The 14,563-nt window shown below is 44.7% G+C and overlaps 1 protein-coding gene across 2 annotated transcripts in view; it reads right to left on the bottom strand.

The window, feature by feature from the left end:
- dnai3 (dynein axonemal intermediate chain 3) overlaps positions 1-14,563 on the bottom strand; it is a 57,597-nt gene that overhangs the window by 42,392 nt on the left and 642 nt on the right. The window contains exons 2-11 of one of the 2 annotated variants that reach the window (XM_082145845.1): positions 13,233-13,340; positions 13,020-13,061; positions 11,092-11,276; positions 10,812-10,916; positions 10,589-10,738; positions 4,129-4,307; positions 3,931-4,047; positions 3,472-3,662; positions 2,383-2,507; positions 1,695-1,784 (exon numbers count right to left, since the gene is read on the bottom strand). In XM_082145845.1, the coding sequence (XP_082001971.1) occupies positions 1,695-1,784; positions 2,383-2,507; positions 3,472-3,662; positions 3,931-4,047; positions 4,129-4,307; positions 10,589-10,738; positions 10,812-10,916; positions 11,092-11,276; positions 13,020-13,061; positions 13,233-13,284 (1,236 nt within the window). In that variant the 5' untranslated portion in view covers positions 13,285-13,340. Of the gene's footprint in view, positions 1-1,694; positions 1,785-2,382; positions 2,508-3,471; positions 3,663-3,930; positions 4,048-4,128; positions 4,317-10,588; positions 10,739-10,811; positions 10,917-11,091; positions 11,277-13,019; positions 13,062-13,232; positions 13,341-14,563 lie in introns of both variants that reach the window. The other variant, XM_082145844.1, reaches the window with a different exon arrangement.

Genomic DNA, 14,563 nt, shown 5'->3' on the forward strand with positions numbered 1-14,563 from the left:
GTCTATGGGCAGTGTAGACGCTACTTGGCGTATATCTTCTTCGCTGTTACGTATGTGTGCTCGGCAAGACCGTTTTGTGTTTGAGCGCCCCCAAGTTGTGTTTTACTGTAACTTCAGAAGCTCCAGACACGTGAGCAAAAGCGCCAATCTCATTGGTCGGATAGTTTTTGACGCGGCGCGTCAAACCAAAAAAACGAACCCGAGGCGTTTAAAAAAAAATTACGCTTTTACGCGTGGCGTTTTTCGCGTCGGTGTGCACACTCACATTGGCGCCCTTTGTTTAGTCACGACTCACGAGGGTTAAACGTCGGCGAATATCGCGCGCGAAATTCGTCCCGGTGTGTACGGGCCTTTACGCTATGCAAATTCCGCAGACCCATGGCATTTTCTTGCCATTGGCTCGTTTTGTATACTCGAAGGTGAGAGGCTTTCTAAGCGAAACCCCATTCGTCATCACTGACGTAACTCGTAGTGACCACGAAAGGGAACTACAGGCAAAGCCATTTTTTTTCATGCACTGTTCAATTGTAAGATTATGAGCTATTTTGCCTCCATAAAATGTCTTTCTTCAGATTAGTGTAAAGAAAACGTAATCTTTATTTTATTGCACTTCATCAATTTGCATCTGTAGAGTCCAATTACGATACATATCTTTAAAGCCTGTGAGTTTGTCCTCCACTTCAGCAGCAGTTATAAACACCAAACTTTACAGTGTTATTCCTGTCTATATTCTGAAGGTTTTTACTGAGGGGTTTGTTCATATATCACTTGTTTTCATCACACTGATTTATATAACATTTTATTCCTAAAACATGGTGAAAATGTGTTTTTTTTCTTGCTGTTGACAGTATTTTCTGATTTATGGAGTGATAAAAAGAGACCTCTGTAAAAACCTTTAACTCTAATATGAATATAATATGTATGAATATATACAAATATTTTGAATCCGGCTTCAGATTTATGTTCTGGGAGTGTATACAAATTTGTGCATATTTAATTAGACAATGGCTCATTTGCACATTTAAACATAACATTCTGAAAAACTTTCTCTGATTGAAATGTACTCTGATTGATCAACTGGGGAAAATATGTATAACATTAAAAGTGGTGAAAATCCAGCTTTTAATGTTGTTTATGTGTCTATATGGTGTTTATAATATGCTTTAAGACAAACCATGTGTAAGTTCATAAGTCGACAGCATTGCTGAGTATTTCCTCCTTAAAACTGCAGTGAACCAAAGACAGTCTCAAAAACACGCTTTGAAATCGCTGGTGTTTCTGACGTCACAAACTACCTTGTAACCAATCAGATCAACGTGTGATCGTCAACCAGTGGATCTCTGAGCTGAGTGAGTGAGTGGAGGCGGGGCTCATTTGCATATTCATAGAAGCGCGCATACAAAATGAGGCAAGGGTGTCGAGTTACATTCAAGATATTTTAAGGAGAAAACATTTAAATATGTAATTTTGGTGATGAAATATGAGTTTTAAGGGATAAAATCATGGACTACAGGAGGACTTTACAATTTTTACCCTATTCATCTATAGTGTATTTCCTTTAAAATGACCATTAAATAATCTAAACCGATGCATGAGAGATCAAATGTACAATAAAAGAGTGGAACAGTTAAAGTCCCGTAAGTGGAAGGTGAAACTGAGAGAGAAAAGAGAAGATTTCTGAACTGATTCTGCACCTGGCCGTTTATGCAGCCGCCAGCGATGATATTCGGGTCTGACGGACAGAACTGGAAACAGAGAACATCTTCAGGACATTCAAGCTGCAACTGCAAAGCAAACAGTGGAATGAGTTCACATCTGTTCTTCTGCTCACGTTTCTGCCTCCATTACAGCGGCACACAATCAAATAAACGTCCTTAACCCTGATTACACTGCAAAATATTTTTGTCTTGTTTCCAGTCCAAATATCTAAAAATGTTTAAATCAAGATGCATTTACTAGATGAGTAAAATTACATAAAATATAATGTCCTGTTTTCTGGGGAAATAAATAAAAATTAAGTGAGTTTTTGCTTAAAACCATAATGTTTTAACTATAATATAACTATAAATAATGTTGTTTCTGTTTGAATTAAGATAATTTTTCTGACCCCATTGGCTTAATTTAGATTAATTCCCCCAGAAAACAGGACATAATATCTTATATAATTTTACTCATCTAGTAAATGCATCTTGATTTAAGAAACGTTTGATATTTGGACTGGAAACAAGACAAAAATACTCAGTAAGAAAAGCATTTTTGCAGTGCATTGTATGATTGTGCATTTTGTATTTTACATGCTATTTACAAACTGCAGTAAACATTATATTGGAAACTTTTATATACGTAATATATACTGATGATGATGATGATGATGATGATTACTTGTGGGTTTACGGGGTCAGTGAAGCTCCAGAAGAGAATGTATGACGGGTTTAACAGGAGTTTAGTGGAGTTATCGATCCGCTCCTCAAGAGACAGTCTCTCCGTCATGGCCACAGCAATCACACCTGAAAACACTCATTTATTATGCAGAATAATAGGGGAAATGCAGTAAAAAAAAAACACACACACACATATTTTATAATTTTATTGAATGTCTATTTTAGTATTATTTTATTTTATTTTATTTTGCACTATGGTGTCACGTTTTGGGTTTGTTCATGTCATGTTTCCATGTCTGTCATGTGATTCCCTGTTTGTCATGTGATCCTGCCATGTGTCTTTGCATTGGTTAATTGTGTGATCATTGTTCACAGGTGTCCCTTGTCTTGTCCAGGTCCGCCCACGCCATGCCACGGCCCAGGTCTGCCCACGCCATGCAAAGGCCCAGGTCCTGTCCCCCTGCACGGGCCTGGCCCACCATCCCTCCCCCAAGGCCGCCACCCCTCCACCACCCTCCTTGAACATTTTTTCTTTTGTTTGGGTGTCGGGAGCCGCCCTTAGAGGGGGGGATCTGTCATGTTTTGGGTTTGTTCATGTCATGTTTCCATGTCTGTCATGTGATTCCCTGTTTGTCATGTGATCCTGCCATGTGTCTTGTCATTGGTTAATTGTCTGATCATTGTTCAGAGGTGTCCCTTGTCTTGTCATTAGTCTGTGTATTTAAGCCCTCATGTTTGCCATGTGTCTTTGTCAAGTATTGTTTCCTGTAGTCTGCTGTCGTGTATGTTCATGTTCATGTTCATGTTCATGTTCTGTTTTTTGTTTTCATGCCACACCATGTTTTTGGTTCATGTTTTGTTTTAGTTATAATAAACTGCACTTGGGTTCTCATTTACACTTGCCTCCAGTGGATCCATTACATATGGCTATTTCATTTTTGTATTATTTTGTTTTGTTTTGTTTTATTATTTATTTTATATTGCACTATGGATATTTTATTTTATTTTGTACTATGGTCATTTTACCCTAAATGATTTATTAAAGGCATGTATTATTTGTTGACTGGAACTAGAATGTCGTGGCGCTGACCGCTGATGGAGGGATGCCAGTGCACGTGACTGATGCTCTTCTCTCCGCTGAAGTGCAGGTCCATGAAGGTCTGATATTCCTTCAGCTGAGTGTCCGTTTTCCCCGTCGGCACACCGTCGTCCTCACACAGGACCGCCCAGTCGTCACAGAACACGTTTGAGATCAGATTCTGCTGCAGGACCACTTCAAACCTGAGAGACGCCAGAGAAGTGCGTAACATTGTAAAAATGAAAAAAAAATGAAAAAAAAATATATAATATAATATAATATATTATTTTGATATATTTATATTTGTATTCCAAGCTTTGGCAATATTGTATTATTTGCAGTCATGCCAATAAAGTAATTTTGAATTTGAATTTGAGAACAACCAGAACCAAATTGTATGGCATTACTAAATTCAAAGAACAGAGAAGTGAGTTGAGAATAACACAGAAGACGTTCAGCTTGTTGACTGACCTTGTCGCTACAGATGTGATGAAGTTCTTCAGGTCTTCTGACTGCAGGTGTTGCTCTTTCTCCTCAGGACTGAACTCTCGGGGCTCGTACTGCGTGCACATGTTCTTTGGGGATTTCCTGTAACACGTAACTATCTCTCAGCGCATCATGCCAATCATAGACAATGTAGACGATGTGAGTGTGTTGAGGTGTGTGTACCACAGTGTTTGCACGGACGAGTCTGTGGTGTCTCTGCAGGCCTGAGTGCTCGTGTCTCTCTCCATCCGTGTGATGCTGAAGCTCTTGTCCTCATATGATGGACACTCCACGTATCCTCCACTCCAGTTGGACAAACACACCGGAGTGTGCTGCTTCGGACGACAGATCTTATACCTGAGCTGGAGACACTTTTCACTTTAAACATACAGAACAGGTCAAAAGTTTGGAAACATTACTATTTTTAATGTTTTTGAAAGAAGTTTCTTCTGCTCATCAAGCCTGCATTTATTTGATCAAAAATAAAAACAAAAAAAAAGTAATATTGTGATATATTATTACAATTTATAATAATTGGTTTTCAATTTATTATACTTTAAATTATCATTTATTTCTGTGATGCAAAGCTGAATTTTCAGGATCATTACTCCAGTCTATCACATGATCCTTTAGAAATCATTCTAATATGATGATTCATTATCAAAGTTGGAAACAGTTCTGCTGCTTAATATTTTTTTCATAACCTGTGATACTTTTTTTAGGATACTTTGATGACTAAAAAGTACAAAAAAATAAAATAAAATAAAAAGAAGCAATTAAAAATTTTTTTTTAATCTTTTGTAACAACAATATACACTACTGGTCAGTAATTTGGGGTCAGTAATTTTTTTTTCTTTCTTTTTTTTAAATAAATCAATACTTTTATTCAGCAAGGATGTGTTAAATTGATCAAAAGTGATCGTAAAGAAGATTTCTATTATTAGAAAATATTTTTTTTTATTTTGAATAAATGCAGTTCTTTTTAACCTTTTATTAATCAAATATATTAGGCAGCAGAACGTCTCGGTTACATATGGTAAGCCTCGTTCCCTGAGGGAGGGAACGGAGACGTACGTCGTCTGGTGACGGACGAAATAGGAATCTCGCTAGAGAGGCCAATCTACTTCGAGTAAAACTAAAACAAGCCAATACACATTGGTGTGCAATCATTTGCATCAGCTGTGAAGCCTCGCAGCGCGGGTATTTAACAAGCAGCTGGTGCGATTGCACTTCAGTTTTTTGCTGAGGAGCCAAGCCTGAAAAAACGCTGGTCGCCCCAGCGGGTATCAGCAGATGTGGCGACGGGGCGTACGTCTCCGTTCCCTCCCCCAGGGAACGAGGGTTACCATATGTAACCGAGACGTTCCCTATCGTCCGGTCACTACGACGTACGTCGTCTGGTGACGGATGAATAGGAATCCCTACCAAAGCGCCACAGCTGCTGCACTCCATCCAGCGCCCTGTGTAAGCCTCCACACCTTCTTGCCTGGAAGGACGATAGGAGAGGGCTTACACAGAGAGTGTCCACCACTGTTGTTCCGTGATAACCCATACAGTGAGATTATTGGATAACACTGGGAAGCGTGCCCGATCTGAGGGAGGGGAACGCTGCAGGAGCCACATTCTTAAGGAGAGTTATGTGGGAAAAGACATATGGACTAACCCGAGGGTTGTACTGCATATGAATAGTGGGGGACTTAGCCCAAGGGAAAGACACGGGCTTCCGTTTAGGAGCAACCGTGGAGAATATACACACATGGGATCCCCGTAGGGTCAATCATGTGGGACCCAGCCTAGACCCGGTTCTCAAGGATTCAGCTGATAAAGGCCTGGCACCGGACGCTCCGCCATGTCCGTGCCGAGGGTGTTGGAGGACTCAACAGGTTTTTACTCTGGAGCAATAAGGGTGCACAGTAGGATGCAGCAAGCCGACAGAGCCGGTACTCACAGTGCTTCTACCTGTTTAGGGTGAGAACACGGGAGGACACGGGCTCTACTAGTAGGCTATAGTATCTAGCGAACGTGTTAGGTGTCGCCCAGCCCGCAGCTCTACAGATATCTGTTAGCGAGGAGCCACGTGCCAGCGCCCAGGAGGATGCAACACCTCTCGTGAAGTGTGCATGCAACCTGAGCGGGCAGGGCACACCTTGAGCTTGGTAAGCCAAGGCGATGGCATCCACTATCCAGTGGGCCATCCTCTGCTTGGAGACAGCCTTTCCCTTCTGCTGGCCTCCATAACAGACAAAGAGCTGGTCTGAGGTCCTGACGCTTTGAGTTCTGTCCACGTACATACGCAGAGCATGAAGGCCCGATTCAACTCTAGGCACGATTCGTCGACCGAAAAATGCTTGCAGGTCCCCTATCCTCTTGATCGAGGCCAGTGCAATCAGCAGTGCAATTTCGCCCCCCTAAGGAACCTGACGACCAGGTCGTGCTTTCCAACTGTTTTGCCATCTATGTGGTCATGATATGCTGAAATAGCAGCAGCATATACTTTAAGGGTGGAGGGAGATAGCCTTCGCTCCAACCCTTGCTGCAAGAAGGAAAGCACTGACCCTATCGAACATCTTCGGGGGTCCTCTCTGTGGGTGGAACACCACTCGACGAACAGGTTCCACTTCAAGGTGTACGCACGTCTCGTAGACGGCGCTCGCGCAGAAGTGATGGTGTTAAGTACCTCTGGGGGGTAAGTCACCTAGAACCTCCGCGTCCCGTCCAGGGACCAGACATTGAACAGGTCTACCTGAGCCTCTCCGAACTCTCTCCAGATCAGCTGAACCGCCTGGGGGTGGAGTCGCCATTCTCCCAGGAGCACAGCTCGTGATAGCTCGTCGGCCACACGGTTGAGCACACCGGGGACATACATGGCTCGAAGCGACCTCAGATGTTTCTGACTCCAAAGGAGGAGATGGCGGGCGAGTTGCTATATGCGACGGGAGCGTAGACCACCTTGACGGTTGATGTACGCAACGGTCGCAGTGTTGTCCGTACGGACCAGCACATCTTTGCCCTGAAGCGGCCTTTTTAAGCGGCTCAGAGCAAGACGTACTGCAAGCAACTCGAGGCAGTTGATGTGCCAATGCAGTTGGGGGTCTGTCCACACCCCTGATACTGCATGCCCGTTGTACGTGGCACCCCAGCCGGTGGCAGAGGCATCTGTGAACACCACAGCATGCCTGGAAACCTGTTCAAAGGGGACTCCTGCCCGAAGGAACGAGGGGTCTGACCACGGACTGAAGGTCTGGCGGCACTCCGGTGTGATTGCCACCCGGTGAGTGCCGTGATGCCACGCCCATCTCAGGACTCGGCCGTGAAGCCAGTGCTGAAGTGGTCTCATATGAAGCAGCCCGAGCGGAGTTACCGCTGCTGCCGCTGCCATATGCCCCAGGAGCCTCTGAAATAATTTCAGTGGGACCGCCGTCCTGCCTTTGAACGTGTTCAAGCAATTCAGCACCGACTGAGCGCGTTGCTCTGTGCGACCGAATCCAACTCCATACCGAGAAAAGAGATCCTCTGCACGGGGCGAGTTTGCTCTTTTCCCAGTTGACCTGAAGGCCCAGATGGCTGAGGTGCCTGAGCACGAGGTCCCTGTGTTCGCATAACTGATCTCGAGAGTGTGCTAGTATGAGCCAGTCGTCGAGATTCGACGAACGCCCTGTTCTCTCATGGGAACAAGGGCCCCCTCCGTGACTTTCATGAAGACACGGGGAGACAGGGCCAGCCCGAAGGGCAGGACCTTGTACTGATATGCTCAACCCTCGAACGCAAAGCGCAGAAACGGCCTGTGTCGAGGAAGAATCGAGACATGAAAGTACGCGTCCTTCAGGTCGATCGCTGCAAACCAATCTTGGGGACGGATGCATTCGAAAATGCGTTTCTGCGTGAGCATTTTGAACGGTAGCTTGTGAAGGCTCCGATTCAAAACTCACAGGTCCAAGATCGGTCGTAACCCACCACCTTTCTTGGGTACAATGGAGTAGGGACTGTAGTGCCCTGACCTCATATTGGCTGGAGGGACCGGCTCTATCGCGTCCTTCGCCAGTAGGACTGCGACCTCCGCGCGCAAGACATCGGCATCGGCTGCTCTCACTGTAGTGGAGTGGATGGCCCGAAACTTGGGGGGTACGCCGGGGTGAACTGAATTGCATAGCCGAGCCTGATGGTCCGAATGAGCCAGCGAGACGGACTGGGGAGCGCTAGCCAGGTTCGCAGAGACCGTACAAACGGGACCAAAGGGACCGTAGGCGTATACGGAGAGGGGCAGCGAGGTGGAACACGGGCTCGGCTCGGGAGGCTCTCTCTGGGAGGTGGCCCGTGGCGGAGTATGAGTGTGCTGTGCAACACTTACCTGGTTCCACGAGGCCGGAGGTGCAGGAGGCGGCTTGGTTGCGTTCTCGAACTGCACACTGCTGCCTACTGGCGATAGAAGAGGCGGATGAGAGTGGTGAGGATTCTCTCCCCCCACTGCTCTCCGGGCCCTCTTCGGACCCAGAGACGAAAGAAACTGCTCTTTTATTGAAAATTTGGGTACCGCTGGTTTGAGGCCAGCGGCGGAACAAAAACAAAAGGAAAACAAGGATTTTCCACCCGGCCCTCTTCCGAGGGATGGAGCGATGCGGTTATCATCTCCTGGAGTGCAGTCCCTGCCATCTCTGCGCCTGCGACTGGCTCCACGGTGCATTTTAGATGGAGGCTGCTGCGGCGGAGCAGGGGCAGACACAGGAGGCCGCCCTCGGCGACAAGCAGACTGAGGGGCCGCAGGCGGTGGGGTGGGGGCAGCAGCTGGCCGCCGCGGCAGGATATGTCCTTCAGTGCCTTGGCCTGATGGACCTGCGGCAACGCCATGGCGTGCATGGAAGAGGCAGCTTTCCCACAGGCCTTGTAAGCCTTGCCGGTTAAATCGGACGAGTACTTACAGGCCCGGGAAGGAAGACACGGTTCTCCACGCCAAGTGAAGTTAGGGCACAGTTGCATAGCAACGGCCCGTTCCACTGGCGGGATACACGTGTATCCCTTAGCCGCCCCGCCATCAAGGGTGGTGAGGGAGGAGGAGCCACCGGGACTGTTTCTGGCAGTGAAAGGCTCCTCATGCACTTCTGGGAAGAAAGACACTGGGGTGGGTTGCTGAGAACCAGCGCGCGCCACCCCGAGATACCAATCGTCCAACCTCGAGGGTTCGGGACACGGTGGAGGATTCCACACGAGCCCGACCCCGTTGGCGGCCCGGGAAAGCATGGCCATCATCTCCGGGTCCGTCTCAGGCACCGCTGGCACACCCGAAGGAGGTAGCGGTGCCGAGTCGTCATCCACGGAGAAGTCTGACCCACCCTCCGATACAGCGATCGACATCTGATCTTCACAGGGAGCCCCAAAGGAGACAACCGGTACACACTGCGAAGATGGTCCAGCTTTCTCCAATGGGGGCTCAACTGGCTGCGAAGCATGAGAGGGGTGAGGGCTCCTAGGGGGTTGGTTCCGCGCTCTCCGTAATCCTCAGGTCACCCATGTCACTGCCCGAAGCAACCCTCTGAGGAGGATTGGATCAAAGCAGAGGCACGGGGACTCCGCCCCTTTGCAGGAACGTGAGTCTCGACCGCAGGTCCACGATGGTCATCTTCCCACAATGGGTACATGACTCATCCACAAACGCTGCCTTGTGTGTCTGGGCATTTAACATGCTGAGGCAGCGTTTGTGGATGAGTGGAGTTTGTGACCATCCCGTGAGCCCAGGTAACGACCGCATCCAGAAACACACAGATAGAAAGTTATCTTTAAATGACGCTCTCTATCTGTGTAAGCTCTTTTAGGGACTGCTGTCACTGGTGCTGAAACACACAGGGGAACAGTCACTGCGAACACAGACAGGAATGTGCACCTGTCTGTGCGCTGTCTCTCTCTCTCTCGCTGGCAGGTCTTACCAGCTGTATGAACAGCTTTTGAGCGCTCTGATGGCGCACCTTACCAGCTGTTATAACAGCTTTTTTGTTTGCTCAATACCCAAAACAAAAAAGACAGAGAAAAGGAAGAGAGAAGAGAAAAAAAGTCTGCTCGCGCTGCCGTGCTGTAACGCCCCGCACCGGGAAGGAGAGATCCAGAAAAGCTCGTTGAAGTCACACTCTCTGTAAGACGCATCGAAGTGCTTGCGCTCCGAAGCAAAAAGCTGAAGTGCAATCGCACCAGCTGCTCGTTAAATACCCGCGCTGCGAGGCTTCACAGCTGATGCAAATGATTGCAATTGCAATGTGTATTGGCTTGTTTTAGTTTCAGACAGTGAGAGATAGAGAGATAGAGAGATAGAGAGAGTGAGAGAGTGTGTGAAGGAGAGAGTGAGAAAGAGAGTGAGAGAGAGAAAGAGAGTGAGAGTGAGAGAGAGGGTGAGAGAGTGAGAGTGAGTGAGAGAGAGAGAGAGTGAGAGAGAGTGAGAGAGAGTGTGAGAGAGAGAGAGAGTGAGAGAGAGAGAGAGAGAGAGAGTGAGAGAGAAAGAGAGAGAGAGAGAGAGAGAGAGAGAGAGAGAGAGAGTGAAGGAGAGAGTGAGAAAGAATGAGAGAGAGAAAGAGTGAGAGTGAGAGAGTGTGTGAAGGAGAGAGAGAGAGAGAGAGAGAGAGAGAGAGAGACACTAAAGGCTGTTATAAGTATCTCTTACTCTGGGTCTGGCCTGTGTGAGCGACTCGTCCTCGATCTCCTGTTCACTGCCCAGAGAGATCCACGGATGAGACTCGGGAGTCTCCGGCTCGATCACGTCCTCCTCTTCATCCTCCATCAGCTCCTCATCATCAGCAGCCTGTGCTGGAGACTACACACACAACATAGCTAAAACAACTATCTCAAAATCCATCCATCCATCCATCCATCCATCCATCGCTCACCTTCATCATGTTCTCTTTGGCCTCTACTGTGAGCACCAGATAGAAGCACTGTCCGTATGTGAAGTCTCTGTCGAACACCAGCAGGAGTTCATCTTCAGGGTATTCCTGCAGAAAAACAACAAGTATTGTCCTTGTTACATATGTTACATGTACTTACAGTAAATAGAGTTGCTCTCAGGGTCTGAAGCTTCTGAACCAGACTGTTAAATCAGCTTGATCTGCTGAGGTTCGTGTCGTCTTCAGCTCGTGAACCGGTTCAGAATGTGTTTGTGAATCTCACCAGCACGATCTGTTTGACGGGGCTGAAGTCGGACACGGCTGCTCTGGTCTTCATGTCTTGTACGATCTCTTTCTTTCTCAGCAGCTTGTAAGGATTTTCTCCGGTTACATCCTCATCTGCCCGGCAACCAAACATCTCCTGAGTGACAGAGGTCAGGACCAGTGGGAAGATGTGTTCGGGATGACCTGTGGGGGAAGGAGTCACTGAGATCAGGTTTATAGAAATAATACTGAGCAGGGTTATGAAATTGGCTGTATTATATGTCAGTCAAGGCAAACTAAAAGCTTGTGAAGTTAAAGCTGGTTCATCTCAGTGTGGATTTATCACAGTGCAAATACAGTCACAGCTATAAAAGCAGACGTGTGTCGCATTCATCAGTAAATCCGGAGATATCTGCTCAGATCCAGGAACAATGAACGTCAGTAAACACGGCTCATCTTAATGACAGTGTGGATGAAGCTCATCGCCTCTTCACAGGGACACAAGCCCCTCAGAACACGTCTATACAAACACCCTCCTCAAAGTGCCCGCTTTTCTGTCAAGTCAAGTCCTTAGATGCACTTTTATGATGGATAGATGCACTTTTATGATGGATAGATGCACTTTTATGATGGATAGATGCACTTTTATGATGGATAGATGCACATGCACTTATGATGGATAGATGCACTTTTATGATGGATAGATGCACATGCCCTTATGATGGATAGATGCACTTTTATGATGGATAGATGGATAGATGCACTTTTATGATGGATAGATGCACTTTTATGATGGATAGATGCACTTATGATGGATAGATGCACTTTTATGATGGATAGATGCACTTTTATGATGGATAGATGCACATGAACTAATGATGGATAGATGCACTTTTATGATGGATAGATGCACTTATGATGGATAGATGCACTTATGATGGATAGATGCACTTTTATGATGGATAGATGCACTTTTATGATGGATAGATGCACTTTTATGGACTTCAAAACAGAAACAGCCATTTACTGCCATTATAAAGCTTGGAAGAGCCAGGACATATTTTATTATAACTCAGATTGTATTCGTCTGAAAGAAGAATGTCATATACACCGAGGATGACTTGAGGGAGAGTAAATCATGGGCTAATTTTCATTTTTGGGTGAACTATCCCTTTAACATGGTTTATGACTAATTTTACTGATAGATGATGCAGTAACCTGTTTTGACCAGAAGAGGTCAGGCTATCTCAAATAAACTTGAGTTTGTGATGTCTTTCTTTCTATTCTTTTAAATGTATTAACCTAAAAGTGAATGCTAAAAATGGTAATGTTTAAATGCAAACGCAAACAGAATACAAAACGGTGTCAAAGTGCATTTTTATGATGTAGTGTCAAGCATAGGACAAGTAGGGAAATTGGGTTCTGGGAACAAAAGACCAAAAAAAAACAGGTCTGGCTACGTGCTTGTGTGTGTGTGTGTGTGTGTGTGTGTGTGTGTGTGTGTGTGTGTGTGTGTGTGTGTGTGTGTGTGTGTGTGTGTGTGTGTGTGTGTGTGTGTGTGTGTCATGTTGCAGAGTGTGTGTGTGTGTGTGTGTGTGTGTGTGTGTGTGTGTGTGTGTGTGTGTGTGTGTGTGTGTGTGTGTGTGTGTGTGTGTGTGTGTGTGTGTGTGTGTGTGTGTGTGTCATGTTGCAGAGGTGTGTGTGTGTGTGTGTGTGTGTGTGTGTGTGTGTGTGTGTGTGTGTGTGTGTGTGTGTGTGTGTGTGTGTTTGTGTCTCTGTATCTTTAATCTGATCACAGACACTGGCTGAATGGAAAGGAACGAGTGGACACATGCTGGAAACAGATGCTCTACAGATCTGAGAATCTGATTATGACTGTTTTTGGTGTAAGACATTGAACAAAAAAATGCTGAATATGATGCTATAAGAGTGATATGAGACACTTGCCAGATTCTGATGCACCTTCATCCGGGGTTTCGTTTTTTTTATCTGCAAAGAATTAAAAAGTAAGACATTAGAAACCAAAAGCTGCATTGGAGAGTGAATAATTATTATGATTATAGCTATAAACGATGCCAACAGTGCTACATCTGTCTCATGAGAGAAATAAGGAATATTAATAAGAAGAAGAAATTGTTCATTTGGACAGAATACTTGTACCTTTCTTCTTGATTTTCCTGGCGCCGCTGCTCTTGGGTCTCTTTGAAGCCATGTCTGTCAGTCAGTTTGTAAGATTTCAGTGGGATATCATGGGATATTCATCTGAAGCTGTAAAACAGAGTATATGAGTGGAATAGAATAACACTATCACAGTTTGAACACAGTGTGTAAATGTACAGTATGCATGAAGTACGCTTGATGACCTATTAATCTGCTGAAATGCACTGTGCTCTACACACATCTGGATACAAATAAAAGGTGTTTTTATTTCTGAGCTCATAACTGGACATGGTATGAAAACAATTCTGTTTAAATTGAATTGGATTCTGTTACATACTGCACTTTGGGGGAAACATACAACATAGTATACAACATATACATATACATACACTTGTGCAACCGAGAAAAACACATGGGCGACATCTGGTGGAGAAACATTATTTGACAAACAGTTTAATTTTAGGCTGTATCAGAAATCGCACACTTCACTACTATAGACGAAAAACAGTACGGCTGCGTCAGAAATCTCATATATATATATACTTGTTTTGAATAAGTAATTACTTCACAACTGCTAAAAAAGTATGTGAGTGTGTGTAGTATGAATGTACATTCTCCATGATGTCATTATCATGTGACCCACCGTTTTGTATTAACCTCCTTTTATTCATTGGATAAAATCCATAAATGTAATTATACAAAAAGTAAACCCCGCTTTGACATCTTCAAACAAGAATTGAATTTGTACTTTAATACAATTTCAATGTCTGTAAATAAGAAAGCTATAAAAACATCTAGAATTTTTGCCGTGTTTAATATTCTTTCATAATATGCTTTTATTCATTTTTGTGGCCCCTCTTGTGTATATATATTTTTTCTTTTCTTTCTTTTACATCTCTTGGCAAATAATTTCCAATAGGTAAATTAGGCTTCTTTATATTTTTTTCTTGTTGATTATTGAACTATAACTTGTTTATTGTCTGAAAGTTTGTCTGTCTTTGTACCTTATGTTAAAATTTAAAATAAAAAATAAAATAAAAATACAAATACAAATGATGAATCTCGCCAGTAGTTATCCGGGGGCTTTTTGCCTTCTCTTTCATGAGGACTGGGAATTCGGACATACCTCTCGTCACATACTGTTTTTCGCCGACTATATAGTGAGGAAGTATGCGATTTTTGGATGCAGCCTTTAGTCTTTTAAAATGTGTAACTTCTTTTTGCTTTCAAGCATGACTTGCAAAAAGTCTCAGATTACAGGATCATATTTTTATAAATTTTTTTACATTTATAAGAATTCTGTAAAATGAAATTCATTAAACGCACAGAAC

The sequence above is a fragment of the Leuciscus leuciscus genome (assembly GCF_965113295.1).
Source record: "Leuciscus leuciscus genome assembly, chromosome: 18".
In the NCBI taxonomy this organism is placed as follows: domain Eukaryota; kingdom Metazoa; phylum Chordata; class Actinopteri; order Cypriniformes; family Leuciscidae; genus Leuciscus; species Leuciscus leuciscus.